This window comes from Eriocheir sinensis, chromosome 44, assembly GCF_024679095.1.
Source record: "Eriocheir sinensis breed Jianghai 21 chromosome 44, ASM2467909v1, whole genome shotgun sequence".
Taxonomy (NCBI): Eukaryota; Metazoa; Arthropoda; class Malacostraca; order Decapoda; family Varunidae; genus Eriocheir; species Eriocheir sinensis.
In genome coordinates, this window is record NC_066552.1 from 4,227,005 (window position 1) to 4,241,639 (window position 14,635).

The 14,635-nt window shown below is 41.5% G+C and overlaps 2 protein-coding genes across 3 annotated transcripts in view; both read left to right on the top strand.

Moving 5' to 3' along the window:
- Positions 1 to 4,334, top strand: part of LOC126980301 (uncharacterized) — a 36,545-nt gene extending 32,211 nt beyond the window's left edge. For both annotated transcript variants that reach the window (XM_050830035.1, XM_050830034.1), the window contains 3 exons: positions 2,103 to 2,163; positions 3,007 to 3,101; positions 3,642 to 4,334. The gene's annotated coding sequence lies outside the window, so the exon portion shown is untranslated. The remainder of the gene's footprint in view (positions 1 to 2,102; positions 2,164 to 3,006; positions 3,102 to 3,641) is intronic.
- Positions 4,335 to 5,890: 1,556 nt separating this feature from the next.
- Positions 5,891 to 14,609, top strand: LOC126980304 (zinc finger protein 37-like). The gene is made up of 15 exons (XM_050830038.1): positions 5,891 to 6,074; positions 7,194 to 7,322; positions 7,541 to 7,601; positions 7,783 to 8,021; positions 8,237 to 8,396; positions 8,543 to 8,620; positions 8,962 to 9,166; positions 9,566 to 9,768; positions 10,046 to 10,198; positions 10,409 to 10,522; positions 10,994 to 11,281; positions 12,040 to 12,219; positions 12,609 to 12,854; positions 13,549 to 13,622; positions 13,902 to 14,609. Exons 1-15 carry the CDS (start codon positions 6,033 to 6,035, stop codon positions 13,983 to 13,985), a joined length of 2,256 nt encoding a protein of 751 aa, XP_050685995.1. The 5' UTR covers positions 5,891 to 6,032; the 3' UTR covers positions 13,986 to 14,609.
- The last annotated feature ends 26 nt before the right edge of the window (positions 14,610 to 14,635 follow it).

Sequence of the window (14,635 nt, forward strand, 5' to 3'; positions counted from 1 at the left end):
ATTTCGGACCAAAACTTATAACACTGTTTTTAAATAATGTTGTTCTGAAGACTGGGCAGATAAGGTTAATATTGTTGCTTTTGATATGAGACTACTAATCTGAATATTGTAACCTGTTCTTGACTTTTGAATAGTAATAATAATGTAAATAAAATATGGATAGAGAGAAATTTAAGGATATGTGTTTCAGAAAATATCTGGGCTGTTGAATCAAACTTTTCAAGAAAAATCTGCATCGAAATATTATATTTTGTGCTATAGTTAATTTATTTAAAAATGAAGGCCATGTGCACGCCCATATGGAAACACAGTATGTGAGGTGTGGGTAGCACAGAGTAAAATAGATACTGATCATTGCCTCTGTTGTCATGTTATGGCGGACTCTGTATTAAACACCAGTAATTTTTGAAAGCTTCAGACATGTTTGGTCAATGTGGGACTTCCAGTTTAAGTTTCCGTCAATTGTGACACCAAGCAATGTTGTGTAGTTGACTTGTTTTATAATTACACCATCCAATAACACAGGAGTAATATAATTTTGTATAGACTTATTTTGAAAAAAATGTAACTTGTTTTTGAGATATTAAGTTTTAATCTATTTGATTGAATCCAAAGCTTTATGTTCTTTAGCTTAGACATTAAATCTGCATGCAATGAATCTATGTTCTTGTCCTTAAGTAAGAGTTGTGTCGTCCGTATATATAAAAAAATCAAATTTTGTACTGGCACCAACAATATCATTTATGTATATAAGAAAAAGTATTGGACCTAAAACAGAACCTTGTGGTACACCTTGAGTTATAAATTTAAATGGAGAATAATTTTGATTACAATAAACACTGTTTTCTGCAGCTAAGACAACTCCGAAATAGTTGAAGTGTCACGCCTCTTATTCCTATGCATTCTAATTTGTGAAGTAAGATTTTGTGATGCAAGGTATCGAAAGCTTTAGATAAATCCATAAATACACCGATAACAAGTGATTTATCTTCTATATATATATATATATATATATATATATATATATATATATATATATATATATATATATATATATATATGTGTGTGTGTGTGTGTGTGTGTGTGTGTGTGTGTGTGTTCGTAATTTTCCCAGGGAGTGCTTGACGAAGAGAAAGGAACATAAAAAAGAATAAGTACCTACTCATGATAGAGAAAAAATGACGCAGGTAGTTTTGCAATAGGTAAATTTACCTTGGCAGCGATGTTACTGACCCAGAGAGAGAGAGAGAGAGAGAGAGAGAGAGAGAGAGGGGGGGGGGAGGAGGGGGGAAGAATGGAAGAACGAGAGAATGAACCAACAATGACATCATCTTTGAACCAAACAATAAACAGACAATAGAATAAACAATAAAACAAATGAAACCCCCAAATACGACGATACAACAATATATTTTACGTGTCATAAGACCAATCTGGCAAACAAGTCGGCGATGACGTCAGAGAGTTGGGGCGAGATGCGAGGGTCAAGGGAGAGGGAGAGAGGCTGCATCAGGTGTCTGGTCAGGCCATGGAACAGATATAAGGCCGAAGATGTCCTCAATGCAGCCAGTTCTCGCCTGAAGTCCGAGGAGAGAGGAGTCCTATTAGTAATCTTTAAGCGTGAACTGAAATCCAATAGGTCTTCGTTGCAATGGGTTCAATGGCTGTCTGCTTGTGTGTGCTTGTGTGAGTATGGATGATTAATGCGTTTAAATAGGGTAATAGTTTGTAATAGTAGTGTAATATTATGTTCAAGAAGTATAGTTACAAGTGATGGTGTACTTTTGTGTTTTATAGACCTGTCCGCTAAATGAAGTTATTGTTAATTTTGTGTGTGTGATATTTTAATTTTGTTGGTGTTAATCTGCGCTTCTGTCTCTTTGTCTGTCCACCCGTCTGTCTGTCTGTCTGTTCGTCTCTCTCTCTCTCTCTCTCTCTCTCTCTCTCTCTCTCTCTCTCTCTCTCTCTCTCTCTCTCTCTCTCTCTCTCTCTCTCTCTCTCTCTCTCTCTTGTGATCTTGAGGAATGTCGGCTCCATCAGTATGCAGGCCGTGTCCTTACCTGTCCTACGCCTTCCCTTACCTGTCCTTCTCGTGTCCTCAGGTGCGTGGTGGCGGTCAGCGGCGTACCTGTTCCCGCGGTGGAGTTTGAAGCTTCAGCGGAGGTGAGTGCTTGATTGGAAGCGTTTGTATAGGAGCAGTTGTTGATGATCTTGGTCACGAAAAGCATCAAATTGAGATGAATATAGATAAACAAGAATATAATGTATAGTTTCCATATTTCGTAGCGACACTTCCATGAATGGTTTCTCAGTTGATGATTTATGAAAGTTTGAAGAAAAGTAAAAACATGGAGTAGATAGTGTGATAGCCAGGTGTATTATAAGCGTAGGAAAAAGATAAGTAAACAAGCAAAGAAATCAGTAAGTATGTGAGCGCGTGAGGAATTATAGGGCCAGTTCGACAGTCCAGCACAGTCATTGTAAGCGCCCAAAACAAACTATATTCTCCTCAATGATCCGTTACTTCTACTCGGTACCAGGTATTAAAGAGATTTCCTGTGTGGATTCCAAAAATTTCCTACTTTTTATATCAACGCCAAACACTATACAAGGAATTTTCGTCGTATGATGTGTTTGGTTGGGGAGCTTACAAACTTGCTGCATTGGACTGTAAAATTGTCCCATAAACATTCTTATATCGGGTTCCCATTACAACTGTTGTTTAACGCGGCCACAGAATATCAACTTGGTTTTCATTGGGTTTTTTTCCGTTCATGGCGTAGAAGCCGGGTAAAGCTAAGACTAGAATATCAAAACAGTTCATGGAATTCCCAGTAACTTTAACGAGAGGCTTTTCAACAGAGGAACTGAGGTGCCGATACGGTTAATCATAAAACTCTTGACAGATATGCAGTGTTGGTCTTTTAGCTTGTAGGGGTAACTTACCGACATAGGCAATCCTCCTGTGTGATAACGCTAACTATGGTGTGTGTGTCTGTCTTGTAGGGGTCTCCGGCTGGCCTGCAGAGGGTGTTCGTGGTGAAGAGATCCGCTCAGTACCACACTGGACGGGGCTTCCCCTGCTCCTTCTCCGCCTACAGGTAAGAGGAGAAATGCTTTGTACCGTACACCTGTCCATGTAGATTGATTGATAGTTTATTTTTGCAAGTAAACAACAAAGGAGAAGGGAGGAGCATGCCATCCCAACCCCCAGGCAGTACAGAGTGTGATTATACAACAGACAAGGGAAAGTAGTATCGGTGAAAAGAGTAGCTTAGCATACATATGAAGTAGATTGTGAGTAGATAAAGTTCATTGCCAGTTGTAAAAGTAAAGTAGTATTAAAAAAGAGTTGCATATTTAGCTACACAGATGTTGTCATTGTATACATAGGCTATATGAATAAAAAGCATGTTAGTGAGTTTATTTTTGGATAGTTTTGTGAGTTTCTTCCTTACGTCACACATACAGTATTAGCATCAGTAGTAGTAGTAGTATAGTTATTGTATTAGTAGTAGTGCGTAATACTCTCTCTCTCTCTCTCTCTCTCTCTCTCTCTCTCTCTCTCTCTCTCTCTCTCTCTCTCTCTCTCTCTCTCTCTCTCTCTCGTATACTAATCACCCTCGCCCTCCTTACTACAGGTGCCCCTACCCTGATATCCCCGCCCTGTGCCGCGTGGACAACCCCTTCCCCTGCGACACAGACTTCGTTACCACCAACCTTTAGCTTATGCCAGCGAGCCTCTGTGTGTGTGTGCCTAAGCCCTTCCTATTCCCAGCATGAAGTATTGTGGTCCGTTTGGCGATGCGATGAAGTTGTATTCTTGATGGTTGTTGAGGGAGAAAAAATGTGGTGGTAGTAGTAGTAGTAGTAGTAGTAGCAGATGTTTTGGTATATGAAGAAAGTTATGAAAAGGTTAAAGAATCATATTGTAATTGAAGGAGGAGGAGGAGGAGGAGGAGGAGGGCTGAAATATATTAGAAATGTTGTGTAATGCCTAACACACAATTAAAAGTGATAGCTGAGAACGGAGACAGCAAATAGGAAAGATTTTAATGGATAGCAAATACTCGCTCTCGGAACACTCTGTATTAGTAGTATTTAGATTTTACTGTGATATCCTTTACGTGTGTGCATGTATTATCTACTTTTCATGTGTGTGAGTGTAGATGTGTCATTAACCACCGTAGACAAAGCCAAACCCTCTGCATTATTAACTGCTGCATGTTGATTAATAAGACAGAGAACAAAGCATATGTTACCAATGAGTATAGACTTTTGTCCTATAGTCAGTAGTAATGTTATATTATATTAAACAATAAATGTACTATGCATTCAATTTTTTTGTTGTTCCATTATACAGTACAGTTGGCCTATTTATATTAACAACTAGCTACGGTACAGTTATTATAGGAGCAGGAGGTTATTAGACTGCATGACCCGCTGATGCCATGTGAAGAACAGCTATAACGGAATTACCACAGAGTTAGGGATCTTTACTCTGTGGAAATTACAATAACCTCGATAGACAGAGTATTGAAAAAGACAGTCCTCGCTCTAGGAGAATGTCAAGGCACGTCCAGGAAGATTTTTGAGCCTCCAGCCCTTCAACAAACAATGGAATCTTACATACCACCATGCTATTTCCAACTGTCCTTAAATTTCACCGTATTGACATGGCATACACGTGTGGTAGCATTTCATTGAGAGCCAGCCATGCTTGTCATCCCCGGCCAAGGTTATAAAGACACCACGGCAGCTATAGGTAACCGCTCACCGGGGCCGCGATCGAGGTGGTGGCCGGGCAGGTGATGTATAGGGGAGGGGAGCCAGGGAAGAATATTAATGTTATCCATCAGTCTGGTAACGTAGACTATGAACCCAGAGTCAACCCGGGGCTGGTTTCAGAGCATTTGAGAAGTGTCCCACGGCGCTATAATGGGTTACCGGAAGACGTTATGTAAGAACAGTGGCAATTAATCTCTCTCCCTCTCTCCTCAACAGTATAGCTAAACAGTAAACGGTAATAATGTGGCAGGAAAAGGTAAAGTTGGGTCATTAAACTATCACAGGAAACGCCTTAAATTTCTACGTAAACAGCTTCAAATATGTCTGCCTGAAATGTTGAAGTGGAGACGGGGAAGGAGGAGGAATTAATTTAAGATAGACGATTTAATTAAGAGAGAGAGAGAGAGAGAGAGAGAGAGAGAGAGAGAGAGAGAGAGAGAGAGAGAGAGAGAGAGAGAGAGAGAGAGAGAGAGAGAGAGAGAGATTTACATAGATTTACATAGAATATCAGACCACACAGACCCCATGGTCCAGACTAGTGGTCTGTCCTCAAACCTAAGTGATTTTACATTAATCAGAATTGGCTCCAAAACGTTGCATTTCAACTCTAGTTGATATTAATTTAAGTTCAAGGAAGTGATCGACGGTCGAGCTTGTTTTTGAAGGAGTCAGTCGTGTTACACTGGACCACTGACGGTGGGAGCTTATTCCATTCTCGCACTACAACGTTGGTGAAGAAAAATTTGGTCCAGTCTGAATTTACTTGTCTAAATTTGAGTTTTACACCATTGTTCCTCGTATGCAAATTAAGTGTCATCGATCATAAACAGTGTTGAGAGATATTAGGTTAGTTTAAGAAAATATATATAGAGAGAAGGGAAATAACAGGAAAAGGAAAGCGAGAGAGAGATGGATGGAAGAGGAGAGGAAGGAAGAATGTCCCCGTTGATAGATTTACATAGATTTACATAGAAAATCAGAGAGATTAGGTTAGTTTAAGAAAATATAGAGAAGGGAAATAACAGGATAAGGAAAGCGAGAGAGGGATGGATGGAAGAGGAGAGGAAGTGCAGCTAGGACTCGTGAGGAAGAGGAGAGGAAGAGCAGGAAGGAAGAATGTCCCCCCTGAACCCCGCGCGGCCATCATGGCAAGGCTGATCGAAAGGGAGCCGCGGCCCACCACCTAGACCACTCCTCCACCATGGCCGCCGCGCCGCCCTAGACCCCTCAGACCCACGGGCAGGATGGCGAGCACCTCAGAACCCCTCCGCCTGTGGACGCAGAAGGTGAGGCGCGGGAGTGTGGGGGCGGAGGTACTCTCGCCCGGACCCCGGCGAGAGTAAGGTGTGTTATGGTGCTCACCTGGCCACGGGGGACAGGTGAGAGGCTGCTGACCACCACGCCCCCTCCCCCGGTGACACACGCCCCCCACTGCCCCCCCTCACTCACCTCACCACCCTAGAGTCATATACTGCTTATCATTTACCCCAGAACCAACATACACACACACACACACACACACACACACACACATACAGTAGGATTAAAGGGAATTCAATCAAGTATTAAATATTATGTAAAATATGCAAGGAAAAATCCAAGACTTCGTGGTTATGAATGGGTTAATTCAGTGTAATTTGGATAGTACCTATTAGACAATTTAGCAACACTCACCTAATTGATCTGGAAACATGAAATACACTACTAATTAACGCTTAACACCACTAAGTTCACCCCGTAGTTCCTTTATTTAATGTTTTATGTGGGTTCAGAGTTAAACCTTTGCCCTCCTATGACAGCTGCCACCCCTTTGCCTCATAGGACTTACTAGACAGGCAACCTAACCAGCCCAGTGGTGGTAACTTATTGGCAGTAAATTGGTCAGCCGTGCCCCGTTAATGGTGTGGGGAAATATTTTTACTGTGGCACCATTCTTGCTTGGCTCATGCTGCCCCCCTGAGTTTCTGTTGATCCTCATTTGAGAGTTTTGTTTAGCCCGGTAGCAGCAGGGATCATGTTTCTTAATGGTCCCACTAAGCAAGAAAAATGAGAAAAAATCATCACTCACACAAACCATTTCATAATATATATCAAAGCATTTGTGATCAATTATGCATCCTCTACTTTGGGGGGTTTATATCATGGCACAAATTTGGCCCGTCGCTGCTACATGGTAAAGCCACAAATTTGGCCCGTCGCTGCTACATGGTAAAGCCACAAACTTGGCCCGTCGCTGCTACACAGTAAAGCCACAAATTTGGCCTGTCGCTGCTACCAGGTTAAGTCAGGGTTGATGGGTGGTCGTTCAGGGAGTGTGTGGGTTGTCTTCAGCCATCTAGTGATGACTAGAATTTCTTTTTCCAGTTGTGAAAATCATCTCATTTGCTTTGTTTATCTATTTACAGTTGAATGAGCTAGTAAAACTTGCTGGTGAGCTTCAGCATGAAGATCAGAAGTCAGCAGCAGAGTCGTGTCAGCTTGCAGGGCAGCACATCCAGTCGCTGTGGGCCAAGGCCTCACAGGCCCTCGTCAAGGTGTGTATGGCCCTCCACCTGCCAGGCACACTTCATACCTCAAGGAAATTTACGTGTAGCTGTTTAATGCATATAGTTTTTCAGTTTTTATAATTTTACGAATTACTTTGTGGCTTGTGATTCTCTCCGTAGGAAATTATTTGTCAATCTTATGCCTAAACTAATTATATGATAACAACAATTTGAGGAACACATATTGATATGAGTATATATTTCAGAATGAGGTGGGTTCAGTCAAGGTGGAGGGACAGATTAATACACGGGACACCTCCAGTCCAGGTAAGACACAGTAGTACTAAATATTTAGTACCTGAAATGTATTTCAACTGACCATCAAAGCAGAAAATATTTTATATTGCTGATAACTTATTGGATTCAGAAATATGTGTACAAGTAGATTTTTGCTCTTGATAAGCAAATGGGTGGAAACAGACTGGTTATAAGAGTTGTTCTTTCGTAGCTTGGAAGAAAAGTTCGCCACAAACACAAACACAGACACAGGCACAGAGAAAGCTTACAAGGAAGAAGACAGTGAAGGAAGAGCCAAAGGAGCACAATGATGCAGAGGAGGAGGTGGAGGAGGAGCCTAAGAAGGACCACCTTGAGGCTAAGAAGTCCGCCAGGTCCGTAGTGAAGCAAGAAGCACCGCCTGCACAGGAGAGCAACACGCACGACAAGACACAGGAGGCTGAGGGCAAGGTATGGTAAAACAGTGATGTCCAGCAGCTCTCAGGCCATATATTCCTTATCCTCATCAGTATATATATAGGTATTCATTTAAATAAATTTCCTACCCCTACTTGTTGGAAGATTGAGTAATTTCTCTCGAAGCCATCAAGTATTTTTCCCTGCCTTCTGGTTCAGTTATTATAGTACAGTAATAATTTATATATTTTTCCCATTCATCCTCTTAGGTTCAGTCTCTCCACCTCATGATCTCTGCTGACCCAGTCCAGGCACCAAGCATGACCAGGCTCAAGAAGGTGTTGAAGAATGAGGGGGCCAGCAAGACGGAGACAACCTATCAGTGTGAGAAGTGCCCCAAGCAGTGCCGTACCGCTGTAGCCTTGTACAGTAAGCATGCCACTGCCATCATATGTATTATTCATGTAGTTTAGAAACATGCATACAGACCTTTAGGGAACAGCGGTTATGACAAGAAAATGTATTAATATTTTTCATACAGTAAAGTTTATGAAATGTAATTTTATTGTCTGTAGAACACTGGTCTTCTCACAACAAGAGTCTGGAGTGTCCTATCTGCCACCAGAAGATGTGCAGCAGGCATGCCCTGAATGGTAGGTGGAAACAGGTTTCTTATGTAATTTTGTTGACTATTTGGAGGACAAAGCTTCACATATTTGGAAACTGCATAGAAAAGCAATCAGAAAATTTTCCAAGATGGCTGTATGGTGGCCACCTCTGATTTGAAACCAACCACATTTACAAATAACCCTTTTTTTCCACTTCTGGATGCCCTAAAATCCTGTTTTCAGTGGCTAAACCTGCATTTTCAGGGTCAAGAAATCAAATGGAGTAAATTATAAAGAAATGAAACCATATCAGTCTAATTTTGGCTCTGATTACAATTCTCTCTTTAACATTGAACTCTTGCATTAAGTGTACTTTACCTGAACAGCCCACATGAGAACTCACTCTGGGGACCGGCCATTTGAGTGTCCCAAATGTTCCTCGAGATTCACCACGCGAGGGAATCTTGCCCGTCACATTGCCAGCCATGAGGGGAAGAAGCCGTGGCAGTGTGCCCTGTGTGGCAAGCGCTACTCTGAGAAAAAGTCCCTCAAGGTGCACATGAGGACACACACGGGGGAGAAACCATATGCGTAAGTCATGTGCCAGCTTGTCTCCTGGGGGAATGGGTTCTTATCCACCACAGTGTCAAGGGGAGAGGTGACGGAGATGAACGCCTATGTGATACACAGCTATAGCATGTACCCTCAACTTTACCATTACATTGACTTCAGAGTGGAATATACATACCTTGTTTCATGCATAGGGATAATGTATTGCAGTGAACCAGATTTAAGTGTATGATAAGGAATAACCAACAGTACTGAGACTATTTATATCCTGTCTCTTTGTCCAGTTGTTCAGGCTATATATTTTTTTCCAAAGGTTTATGTGGACTAATGAACTGTCTATGAAGTATATGAACTTGGTATTGAGTATGACAGTAATCTTCTCTGCTGTCAAAAGCAGTGATAGTTGTATTTTCCCTCCAGATGTTCTGTGTGCCCCAAGAAGTTCGCCCAGTCAGGTGTCCTCCAGGCACATATGCTCATCCACAGTAACCAGTATGCTCACCTCTGTGACATATGCGGTCGCTCCTTCCGCCAACGCTCCCAGCTGGCCACGCACCACCTCCGCCACCAGGGTGTGCGCCCTTATGCTTGTCCCAGCTGTGACCGCAGCTTCACCACCAAGGGTATATATAGAGCTTTATTTTCTTCAGAATGTTGCCGAGTCTTAAAACTTAATCCCATGACTTCCTAGGATTGTGTAATGCTAAATAGCTCTTTATATTTGGTGTGTATACATTGTAGGACGAAACTGGACGTTGTGCCTTCCTTGGGTGACGTGGATGAGTAACCTTAATTGTGTTATTGTATTTGTGTTGAATATTAATGTGGGTGTTGTGTGAATTAATGAACCATATACTTTGTGACTGACTTATTGTGACTGACTTATTTTGTGCATTGCAGGTGACATGGAGAGGCACCTCAAGACACACACTGGGGAGCGGCCGTTCAGCTGTGATGTGTGTGGCTCCTCCTTTGCCCGAATACAGACTCTTCAGGAGCACAAGAACCGACATTATAATTTTAAACCATACATGTGCAAGATCTGTGGCAAAAGTAGGTATATAGTAGCTTGCAAGGGGTGAATAATTGGACATATATTGACTGTCTCCATTAAGTATGATTGTTTACTCTCATCTTAATTAATGGAATCTTTTACAAAATAAGTTATTTCATGCACATAAGGTTTTGATATTAATGAAGTTACTATTTTCATTACATACTAGTCAGTTCATATTACTATTTTTATTTGACTGATTCTTCCAGGGTTCCACGAGATGGCTGCCTGTTCACGTCATGTCAAAGGTTTGCACTCTCGGGAGAAGGGTGACGCCCCAGCCTCTGCCAGCATCCTCAGACTGGCTAACCCTGACCAGCAAGGTGAGTAGCCTGTTCATTTAGTCATTGTAGAAAATAACACCTATGCAATGTATAATATGTCTTTGGCTCTTTTTGTTGGAATAAGATCCTGTACTTAGGTTCAGATCACATTACCTTCAAATTCTTTTAACTTCCATTCATCATTCACTCATCTCGGCTTACTGTGGATGAGTGTAAACCTCTTCTGAATGGCATTAGGTAATTTGTAGTAGTAATGTATGTAGCAGTGGATCTTAAAACATGTATGACCCTACCCTTCCACTTCTATATATTGTCACCTCATCTTTCTACTTCTCTCTTGCTTGCACTTTCATTTCATCTTTCTCTCTATCTTAGGGCTTTGAGGGCTGTTGAATGGGCAGCTTATAGTGTCTGCACCTCTCCCTCTCTATCTAATTCGTCTCTTATAATAATAATAGTAATAATGTGAGCTTTTTTCATTAACAATAATAAGAATGTTGTCTTCCGTAGATGAGGACGGGAAACAGAGCCTTCTGATTACCCACCTTGATGTGGCCAACCCTGAGGGGAAGGAAGACATTCAACCCTCCACACCACAGGGCACTGTTGAGGGTAATGAGGAGGAGGAAGAAGAGGAGGAAGAAGAAGAGGAGGAGGAGGAAGAGGAAGAGGAGGAGGAAATGGAAGGTGTGGAGGAGGAGAATGGGGAGGAAGTGAAGCACCACATTTTTGTCATGCACACCACTGAGGCCGAGGAGACCCAGCTCATCACCATCGCCGAACCATCCAGTGTTGAAGGTAAGGGAAAGTGTTCATCACCATCATCATTATCTGTTTAACATCAGATTTCCCATTCACGGATACTTAACATGGTAGCTGCAGGGATCATGTTTCTTAACCCGGGAACACAAACCTGGGGTGCTGTCCACCCCACAAAAAAAAAAAACATTGGCAATTCTCCTGCATTAGCTCACAGCTCTTCAGCGATCCTTGCCGGGTTAGTCCGAAGGTTGCTCTTGGAGGTGGTGCACGTGTGTGTTTGGTGCTCCTTCTGTTGTTGATGTTATTCTTTTTTTGACACTTTTCATGACTTTGGAAACCTATGTTTTTTCAGCATTTCTTTTAGACAGAATTTAGGGAGTTTTCAAAAAACAATTTTGAAAAACGTGTTTTCGATCCGAAAATGGGGTTAGCTACACCCCAGGTTTGTGTATGTGTGACAAAAACTGAAGGTTTGCGTTCCCGGGTTAAAGGCCCCTCTAAGCGAGAATAATGAGAAAAAATCATCACTCACGCAAACCAGATCATAATATATATAAACGCATTTGTGATCAGTTTCTGCATCATCTATTTTTTGGGGTTTATATCTTGGCAAAAATTTGGCCCGACGCTGGTACACAATAAAGCCACAAATTTGCCCCGTCACTGCTACCGGGTTAATTGCTTCTTTGGTTTATTTAGTTATGTGATCCTTAAGCTTAAAAACAAATTGGATTCATAACATAGGATAGGAATGTTTTATACTGCATGCTTAAGAGTGGTTTTGGTATCATCAGATGAAGGGCAGAGTACCACCGAGGTTTCCTGTGAGGACTGCATCACCCTCATGTCCTCGGTGGGTGTGCTGAGGAGCCATGCCAGGCACTGCACGGCTGTCACATGTGAAGACTGTCGTACCCTCGTGTCCTCAGTGGAGGTGGTGAGGAGCCACATGCGCTGCTGCAAGAACCATCAAGGTAAGCGCTGCCTTCCAGTGATTGATTCTTAAGCAGTACAATTTACGAAGTTTATTTTACAGCTTCGATTTGACTTTTTTTTTCCCTTGCCTCTTGGGTGCGAACTAAATTGTTTATTGCCTCTGGGTAGAGTTCTAAAGTTGTAAGGAGGAAGATTGTGTCTGCCATTTCACCTTGTATTTTTTTTTTTTTTTAACACTTTTAGATTAGCTTAAATATCCATAGACTGAGGGTGAAGTTTTAAGGTTGCGAGGAGAATTTTCAGCTGTCATTTTTCTGAATTTGTCTTGTAGCCTTGGTCTCCTTCTTTTTATATTTTCCTGCTTTTATTATGATCTGAAATGTTCATCGTCTCTGAGTAGAGTCTAAAGGGTTTGTCATGTGTCCAGGTTTGTCCATGGCAGAGTGGCTCCTGCAGGACGATGCCATGACCCAGGACAGCACCAACAGCAGGGGTGGTGAGGGTGAGGAGGAGGGTGAAGGCTGTGGTGACGGCAGGGATGGAGAGGGGGCTGGTGTGGACTGTGAGGTTGTGACGTCTGATCTGGACCACCACACAGTCACCATCAGCGAGGATGTCACGATCACCTCACTCCCCCTCACTCAGCTGCCTCCTATACACCTTCAGCTAGAGAGTAAGTCCAAAGTATATGCAAGGTATTATAACTAGTTTGTGTAGTAGATAAACTGCAGTGTCTTGGATTTCTTTTTTTACACTAAATTTTATAACTTCAGTATGTGTTCAGTATGTGGGATGATGATTATAGTGATGATGAGGATGATTGTCTGGTAGTAGTTTGTATACACCATTGAAAGTAGTACTCTATCAGGATAAACAGCTATTCTGAAAATTACACCGTGACATCAAAATTAAATATACTTAAAAGTTAAGATAGATGAACCTTCTGTTTAGACAAAAGGTTCCTTGTTCCTACGTTACGAATGTTCGACAATGCAATGGGCAGTTTTTTTTTTTATCTCTTCTTAGGGACTATGGTGAAGTGGCAAAGTCAAGGATGGCTGCATTTAGATTCTATTCATCCAGTTATATCCACTTGTTTATATACCCAATAACTCCACAAAATGATGGAATCTTGGCAAATTCACTGACTTTTATATGATCAACACAGCACCTCGTCCCTCATTGAACCCTCACAGTCGCATCTGCAGCATCTTTTATGGTACAGAGTGCTGTCATATTAAAACAATCTGGTTCTTTTTTATAACTGCATAAATTTCCAGATTAGTTTTTACCTGATATGAGTACTATTAGGAAGCATGTGTACAAATTGGCAAATACATCTTGTCTCACTGGTTTGCCATGCACAGGTGACTACATGGTAGTGTTGAGGGAGCCAGCCAGCAGGGAGCAGCCCTCAGCCCGGACACTTCCCCAGCAGCAGGTAACTTCCTACCAACCCTTTCCCACTCCTGCCTACCCCCTTTGCCTCATTACTACTGCCTTTCATTCCTACCTACCCACTTTTCTTCTTAACTATCCACTTTTCTTCCTACCTACTGCCTTTCATTACTACCTATCCACTTTTCTTCCTACCTGCCCACTTTGCTTCCTACCAACCCCTGTATCCTTTCAATGTGATATTTTATGAAGCCACTGCATGGAAGCCAGAGTGCATGGGTATTGTATTTAAGGCTGTTTTTTTGTATTATTGCCCTTCCAGGTTGACGAACATTCGCTGGCTGAGTCTGAGGGGGAGGCGTCGCAGCCAAGACTTGCACTGGTCTCGTCGCTGCTCAACCAGTAGGGGTCACCAAGAGGTCAGGCTGAGGCACACTCCAGTAGAATTGTTGTGGAAAGGGTTTTTTTATGGGCCTAAAAACATTTTTTTACAGAAAACATATATGAAATTTCAATGCATATGAACCTTAACATTGTAAAGGTGTGGGCATGGGAAACATATTTTTTTACAATCAGTATCAAAAGAAAGTTCATAAATATACAATGATCAACACTTTTAATTTAAATATTGGAAAATTAAACAATGGCAATGCATTCCAAGTAATAAAATGAACTTGTAATATAATGAAGGTAATAGCTGCAGAATATAGATTGTTACATCAGCTTTGAAAATAATTTTATACTAATTGTTAAATGGTGGTAACAATGCTGAACATTGTTTTCAACTGATTAAATAAATAAATTATATATAAATTCTTTGGTTTGACATTCTATACGTACAAGTTATAAATGAAGTCATTTCCTGAATTGCCAGAATGTTGTATAATTCATGATTTTAATACTTAAGTGAATAGAACTGATAAAAAATGCAAGTGTGAGGTCAGTCAATTTCACAGTTTTTTTTCAGCAGGTAAGGATGAGACTGAAGAGAAAATAATTTTGTCAAGGATGCATTTCCTTGCCCATGCTGCTGGTCTATTAGATGTAAGGTTGGTC